We start from the raw sequence: 8,209 nt of genomic DNA, 5'->3' as shown, positions 1-8,209 counted from the left end.
TTACATATTTATTGTAGAATTGATCAATACTACACTGGTTGTTTATGGTTGTTTACATTTTAATCAGATTCCACATAAGTATGGATCAATATGTTATTATTAGTATTATTATTATTAGTAGTAGTATTAGTAGTAACACCAGCACGCATGAATATGAATTATTATTAGCAGCATTAGCATTATGATTTGGTGCTCGGGGACACCTCAGTAAGTGTTTGTTGGCATGTTGGCATGTTGGCCCTGCTCAGTGTTCAGGTGGGTTCGGCTCTGCAGTGTTCAGGCCTGCAGGAGGTGAATCCGGCGTGCGCCCGTACACCAGGCGGTACGGTCGAAGAGTCAAACAAGCATCAACCGACATCCACAGACCAGGAAGTAGCTGCTGATTTAACTGTAGTGGTTAAGTCAGCATCAACACTGTGCTGCCACAGCACTTTGGTGTTAACAGGTTTAGCTTTTAAAGGCAACGCAGTTTCACTCACTGCAGTCATGCCCCCCCCCCACCCCTCCCCCCCTCCATCCGAGCACCTAGACAGCACTAGCGCACTTATTTTTATAATCATTATCCTCGGTTGAAATGGAGAGTTTTAGTGTCCCTTGATGGTCAAATGCTGTTTCAGAGGCTTTTCCATCCTGACCAGAATTCAGTTCTGGGAGAAACACTGAATATTTGGAATCTTTTGGCAAATTTAAAGATCTACCAGCAGCTTTAATCCAGCTATGTTGCTTTCAGAAACCTGTATGGGTGTAACTCTGTTAGCGTGTTTTTGCTTTGAAGGATTCAGCTGATGAATAAATCATCAGGGTGGAATAAATAGCTTTGCTTCTATCCTGTCTTTGAGGGATGAATGGAAACATGGAGGCCACCGACATGAAGCCAGCGTGTTGATTTGAACACGCTAATGGTCCATTCTGTGTTGTATACGTCCTATACTGTCACATACTATGAATACTATATACTGTGTATACTCCTGTGTCCTTTTAGTTTTATTTTCAAATCAGGATGTGAATAGTATTCCTAGATACCAGAAATGTGAAAAATAATAATGTTCTCCTTAATGATATCACCACATATAATCAGTGTTTGATAATTGTTTAAAATTATGAAAATTATTATGAAATTTTCCAGCTAAACTGACATTTATGTCTATGTATTTTATACCTGGGATTAATGCAGCACTTTGGTTTTATATCTGTTACCAACTCAATGAGAGTTTGCATGTATAGTATTTGAAATAATCACCAGTCATCAGTTATGTGCTTTTTTAAATGTTGATTTTTGTCCTGTGATGTCTGTTTGATTTGGAGTTTAGCTGTTGACTTTGTTTTTTCATCCTTTTATGTTTCAGTGTTTTTTGTTTTTCTTACAGTTCCTTTGGACTTATGATTTTGACGTGCATGCCTCCCGTTTCTCCATCATCTCCATGGTTACCGAGGGATGTGAGTGGTCTTTATAGCAACAGAGGGGTCACAGCCGTGTCACCAGCCGACCTCAAACCTAAAGACTGGAGTTAACCTGAGACAACAAACTAACACAAGATTAAAAAACAGTCGAATCATCAAACAGCAAATCATCCAAACATCGTGGCGCATTCTATACCAATATGTTGTTAACATTTATAACATTTTATGGCTTTGATAGAGAAAGTGAGTTCTATTATCCATCCATCCATTTTCTAGCCACTTATACAGGTCAGGGTTGCAGCAGCAGCAGAGCAGCAGAGCAGCCCAGATGTCCGTTTCCCCAGCAAGCTCCTCCTGGGGGATCCTCAGGTGCTCCCAGGCATGCTGGGAGATGTAGTCCCTCCAGTGTGTCCTGGGTCTTCCCTAGGGTCTCTTCCCAGTCAGTCGTGCCCGGTGCACCTCCAAAGGCAGGTGCCCATGGGGCATCCTTACAAGGTGCCCAAAATTGGCTCCATTCACTGTCATTCAAGGTCCTACCGGATTGCTGAAATCCACACCCCATCACAGAGAGCAAGGCCATCCTACAGAGAAACCTAATTTCAACTACTTGTATCCTTGATCTCATTCTTTCGGTCACCACCCAAAACTGTGATCATAGAGAGGGTCGTAAAGAAGACTGACTGGTAAATCGAGAGCTTTGCTTTGTGGCTCGGCTTTCTCTTCACCACCACGGCCCTAAACATTGCCCGCATCACTGCAGCAGCTGCACCTAACCGGCGGTCAATCTCACAATCTTTTTTTACCTTCACTGATGAGTAAGACCTTGACATACCTGAATTCCTCCACTTGGGCCAGCTGAATGGGACGGCCTCCTTTTTCCAGGAGAAAACCATGGTCTCAGATTTGGAAGTGCTGACCCTCATCCCAAACCACTCCAGTGGACATCAGAGATCATGGTCCGATGAAGCCAGAAGGACGGCATCATCTGCAAACAGCAGACATGCCACCCTAACATCACTGAATTGGACACTCTCCAGACCTCGGCTGTACCTTGATATCTTGTCCATGAATATTATCAACAGCAGAGGGGACAAGGAGCATCCTTGTCAGGGTCCAATGCTCACTTTGAACCAGCTTGACTTAATGCCAAGAATGCACAGCTCTTAGTCTGAGTGTACAGGGACTGAAAGGCTCACAGCAGCACCAGGATTAGCAAACTAACTCCCATACCCCTCAATTATCTGTGAGAGGGTAAAAAGGAGTTTGTGAAGTTCTGTGACCGGGACAGAATCCGCATTGTTGCTCCTGAAACTGAGGTTCAACAATCGTCTAGAGTCTCCTTTTCAACACCTGGGTATAGGCTTTCCCAGGGAGGCTGAGCAGTGTGATTCTTTTGGAACAAACCCTGCGGTCCCCTGTTTTAAAGATGGGGAGGACCACCCTGTCTGCCAATCCAAAAGCACTGTTCCTGAAATCGGTACATAGCCGTGTCAACCACGACACCCCAACAATATCCAGAGACTTCCGAATTTCAGGACTGATCTCGTCCAACTCTGATGCCACGGAGGAGCTTTCTATCTACCCAGTGACCTCTGCCAAGGAGATGGTCTCTGACCCTACAGCATCTTCCAGCACTGCTTCCTGAACAGTCTGCCGGGTCTAGGATCCTCAAAGTGCTCCTTCCACCTTCCGACAATGTCCCCAGTCGAGGTCAGCATTTCCCCGCCTCTGCTGAGAACAGTCCATGCAATGTCCTGCCTTCCCTTCCTGAGTCGCCAACTGGATTTTCAGAATCTCGTATAGTCTGCCCAAAAGACATTCTCCATAGCCTCTCCAAACTCCTCCCGCACCTGAAGTTATACTTCTGCAAATACCACAGCTGCAGCCTTTCTGACCTGCCGGTACCTCTCTGCTGAGTCAGGGCTCCTTCATACCAGCCAGGCTCGGAAGCTTTTTCAGCTTGACAGCCCCCTTCACTGCCGGTGTTCACCAGCAGGTTCTTGGGTTGCTGCCACGACAGGCACCGACCATCTTCTGGGCACAGCTTCTAGCAGCTGCCTCCATGACAGAGGCTTTGAACGGGGTCGTTCCAACTCCACAGCCCCAACCTCCGCCAGGAAACAGGAAAAGCTCATTGCGATGTGAGAGTTAAAATAATTCTTTCACCAGCAAACCCTCACTACACATTTGGGTTTACCAGGCCTGTTGACATTTGACAGCTTAACCCCTATTTCTAATCCAAGTATCCAGAACATTTGGCCTCGGGTCTGATAAAACAAAGTCAATCAGCAACCTATGGCCCAAGATGCACTAGTACCATGTACACTTATAAACCTCCATGTGTTCGATCATGGTGTTTGGTATAGTCAAAAAAGAAGATGACGCATATCGCATTAAACTTTGGTGATTTTTAGGTGCTGGAGTGTAGTTGAACTAAAGTATCAGTATCAGGTGATAATGTTATAGACAATCCATGTCTATATCCATCCACAGAAGTCCACTAACACACCCAGGTTCAGATCAGTGGAGGCTGTTTAGATCCGATGTGACCCTCTGCTGATGTTTCTGTTTGTGTCATTATTTGGTTATTTTGGGTGGTTTGGTCATAATTTGCTCTGTTTACATCAAAAGCATTAATCCCTCAGATTATCAAGACATCAAGTTAAAAGGATTTAGCATCTAAATGTTCTGTTACTGCACCTTCTACAATACACAACACAGGATTTATATAGATTTACTTTGGCAATAAGGCAAATAATAGGCTGAAATTTATCTGTGATGCAATTATGTTTTCATTCAGTTGAATGACAAATGACTCAAGCAATATAAAAAGAGTTTTTTGGAAAGGATTTTAGTTGAAAACCCTGTTACATGAGGAAAATATGGTGCCTAAGAGTTCGAAATGCTTTTTTGTAAACAGAGTGTAAATTATACAGAGTTTTATAATTTTGTTCTACTTTTTGTTGCACCAACACTGTAATGTAGAAATATAACCTGTAATAATGAGTTATTTATATTTGGGCACATTGTTGAATCAGCTGCTGACTAACTTTGGTCTTTTCTTCTGTTCAGCCTAGAACTGTGGCTGGTTTCAGAGGGACGGTCCGCTACGCCTCGGTCAACGCTCATAAAAACAAGGTCAGTCTCTCTCTTGTCTGGTGAAACCGACATTAATGTCATCAGGCAGCAGTAGTCCCCTTTAAGTTAGGTGAAGCCTGTTTTCAGTCACAGAGGTTTTCTGGTTCAGTGTTGAGGACACAGCGTTGGTCAGCCAGATGGAAAACACTGATGGACTTTACATGTCAGTTAATCAGTATAATAACCAGTAATAATATTAATAATCTGTTCTTCCAGGAAATGGGTCGCCATGATGACCTGTGGTCGTTGTTTTACATGTTGGTGGAGTTCGCCGTTGGACAGTTGCCATGGCGAAAGATCAAGGATAAGGTAGATAAGGTTTCCCATCAACAGGAAATAACCAGTAACTCTCTGTTATTATATTTTTGGAGGAAATCTTTTCAGTTGCAATGATGCAAAGGTAGAAGGTAGTGGTTTGGTTTTTGCGTTGTTTTGTCCACATTTTTTTTTTATTTTTATTTTTTTAACAGTAGTTGAAATCACCAAGAGATTGTTTTAGTTGACGGAGTCATTAATCCCCGAAGACATTAACAGAACTGCAACTGTCAATATAATATCTGTATTAATCAGTATTAATTAAGATGCTGTTGCTGTTGGTTGTTGTCCAGGAACAAGTTGGTCAGATTAAAGAGCGTTATGACCATCGTATGCTGCTCAAACACATGCCTTCAGAGTTTCACGTCTTCCTGGACCATGTCCTGGCTCTGGACTACTACACCAAACCAGACTACCAGGTACTACCTCCACGCTCTGGCTTCTACAGCCCTTAGTACAAGAATTGTTATATTGTTTTTCTTTTTTATTTATGTTTTATTGTGTGTCAGTATGTACTGTACTACTATGGTAGTTTTCAATGTGTCTCTGCTTCAGTGTTACCAGACTAATTCCTGACATTTGTTGGACTTGATGATTCTGTATTTTTTTTTCATCCCAGCTGCTGATGTCGGTGTTTGAGAACAGCATGAAGGAGCGAATCATCACGGAAAACGAACCGTTTGATTGGGAGAAGGGTGGAAGTGATGTCACGCTGTCGACAAGTGCCTCCACCCAACCACAGCACAACACCCGACCCACTGCCGCCATGGTGGGGTAAGAAAGCACCACAGACTAGAAGACCTGCTTACGTCTCTAAAATCAAAAGTCACCCTAAAACAGAATTCACATCTGCTGCACCTTTGGCTTCCAGGCTTCACTCTCCCTTAAATCTCCCGTTACTCAAACCAGATCTTGTACACAAGATGGAGGATGGCTAAGTTTGGTTAAGTTTTTCAACTTAACTTCAATGTTTTATTTTGGTGAACGACAGGTTTCTTCCCATCAGTAACACTGTAACATCCAAGGCTGCTGAATAATACACACTCCAATACATATGCAATACTCATTTTTCCTGAAACTCTACTGGGTGAAAAGTTTTTGTTCCAAAACAGAGTACGGGCCCCTTTAAAGTGTTTAAATTAAATTCAGTACATTGGTATCTGTTATATGAAGACTACCTCATGCAATTAACTGAAAATTGTTTAAAAAATATTGGCATTGGTATCAGCACTCCTGAAGCCCTGTTGTCTGTTCCCAGAGCCATCGTGACGCCGGTTCCTGGAGATCTTCAGAGGGAGAACACAGACGACGTTCTGCAGGACGAACATCTCAGCGACCAGGAGAACGCCCCCCCGGCCCCACCCAGCCGCCCCCCCGCGGAGCAGAGCACCCAGCACCCTGGGGAGCCGGGCGAAGCCTGGGAGGATACCGACTTCAACCGCAACAGACTCAGGATCAGCCTGAGCAAGGTCTGCACTGACAGACACAATACAGCATGGATGGATGGATATTTGAATGGATGAGAAGATATGAAGCGTTTAATATTTATCTGTTGGCCTGTATGCTGACATAGTGCCTAAGTAGATAGTAGTAACCATGGAAACACTTCCCTTCCACCACTCGTTTGGTTATGAATCCTCAACTTCCAGCTCCATGCTGGAGCAGTAAACATTACTTCCTGTCTTAAACCTCACTTCCTCCCTCAGGGGGCTCAGGACGAAGAGGCGGGTCGGGGGGCGTGTCCGGTGTCGCCGGGTCGAGGCGGACCCCCGGAGTCGCCTAGCGGTCCGGTCCGGTCGCTACGATACCACCGGGTCAACAGCCCCGAGTCTGACCGCCTGTCTGCCGCGGAGGGCCGGGCCGACGGCTTCGGACAGAGGTGACTCAAAACACCAGAAAACAGAGAACGTTTCAGAGTAACAGACCATGGTGACTCAAAACACCAGAAAACAGAGAACGTTTCAGAGTAACAAACCATGGTGACACGAAACAACAGAAAACAGAGAACGTTTCAGAGTAACAAACCATGGTGACTCAAAACACCAGAAAACAGAGAACGTTTCAGAGTAACAAACCATGGTAACTCAAAACACCAGAAAACAGAGAACGTTTCAGAGTAACAAACCATGGTGACTCAAAACACCAGAAAACAGAGAACGTTTCAGAGTGACAAACCATGGTGACTCAAAACACCAGAAAACAGAGAACGTTTCAGAGTAACAAACCATGGTGACTCAAAACACCAGAAAACAGAGAACGTTTCAGAGTAACAAACCATGGTGACACGAAACAACAGAAATCACTAGAAAGTTTCAGGGGTACAAACCAAACACTAGAAAATCATTAGAAAGTTTCAGAGTGACAAACCACAGTGAGACCAAACACCAGAAAGAGTTACAAACAAGCGGCAATAACACTGTAGTTTGTTTTACTGTAGACTACAGTAGTGCTTATGTTCCTTTTTAACTGATATTGCTGGTTTGTGGTTTGACACCACAAAATTTCAAAGAAGCACATAATTGACAATTGACTATTACATGAATCAGTCTTGTGTTGTCGTATGCTTTTGTGGATGTCTTGGTAATCTCAGACATAACTGGTCAGTTTCAGTTTGATGCTGCGTTCAGGCTCTCTTCAGGTTGGATTTGATGTTGAGATGTAAGAAGGTAGAACCAAACATCATCAGCAAAGCCACACTGATGCTTTGGATTGTGCTTCAGCTGGATGGACGTTCATTCCAAGTTTTCAGCATGAGCTTCACCTTGAAGTTTTCTCGACCCACCTCTGTTCCTTTGCTGACTGTGCCTGCTGACAAACAAGGCTTTCTAGTTTAGCATCCAAAATGCCAAATTTTGACACTTACTTATCTGATGCTTTGAATTCTGCAACTTCAAGCTCCAAATCTCCAATGAAAATGTCAGGGATAAGACTCAGTCGATGTTCATCAAAGGACACTCTTGAGGATGGGTGATGAATTTGAACAAACTGCCATACCTGTGGAAGTCTGCCAAAACAAGCTTTCAAGGACACCAAAAGCTCCGGTGTGAAGGTGATAAACTGGCTGAAGTGATGAGTGGGAGCCCTAAGCAATCCTCTGTGAATGCTCACAGTGTTTCGAAGAGCAACTGACAGCAACTTTCAAGCTCCGACTTTGATTGAAATGAAAACATTTCCTGCTGCAGTGACAAGACTGCGTTTCCAGTGCCTTGTATTTTTCAGAATGAGCTGGTTCCAATGATTGGAAATGTCAACCAGGTAGGGAAACTTCCCAAGACATTCAGTGTCACTGAGTTTTCATTTTCTTTCATTTCCAGAAATGTTCTTGCCTCATCAAGCAGGCAGCAAAAGCAGCAAT

The 8,209-nt window shown here is 43.8% G+C and overlaps 1 protein-coding gene across 1 annotated transcript in view; it reads left to right on the top strand.

The window, feature by feature from the left end:
• ttbk1a (tau tubulin kinase 1a) overlaps positions 1-8,209 on the top strand; it is a 47,320-nt gene that overhangs the window by 18,030 nt on the left and 21,081 nt on the right. Inside the window, exons 7-12 of the mRNA XM_071897180.2 lie at positions 4,474-4,539; positions 4,756-4,848; positions 5,148-5,273; positions 5,474-5,628; positions 6,113-6,323; positions 6,561-6,733. Of these exons, the coding sequence (XP_071753281.1) occupies positions 4,474-4,539; positions 4,756-4,848; positions 5,148-5,273; positions 5,474-5,628; positions 6,113-6,323; positions 6,561-6,733 (824 nt within the window). The remainder of the gene's footprint in view (positions 1-4,473; positions 4,540-4,755; positions 4,849-5,147; positions 5,274-5,473; positions 5,629-6,112; positions 6,324-6,560; positions 6,734-8,209) is intronic.

The sequence above is a fragment of the Centroberyx gerrardi genome, chromosome 3 (assembly GCF_048128805.1).
Source record: "Centroberyx gerrardi isolate f3 chromosome 3, fCenGer3.hap1.cur.20231027, whole genome shotgun sequence".
In the NCBI taxonomy this organism is placed as follows: domain Eukaryota; kingdom Metazoa; phylum Chordata; class Actinopteri; order Beryciformes; family Berycidae; genus Centroberyx; species Centroberyx gerrardi.
This window is presented reverse-complemented; position numbering and strand designations above follow the sequence as displayed.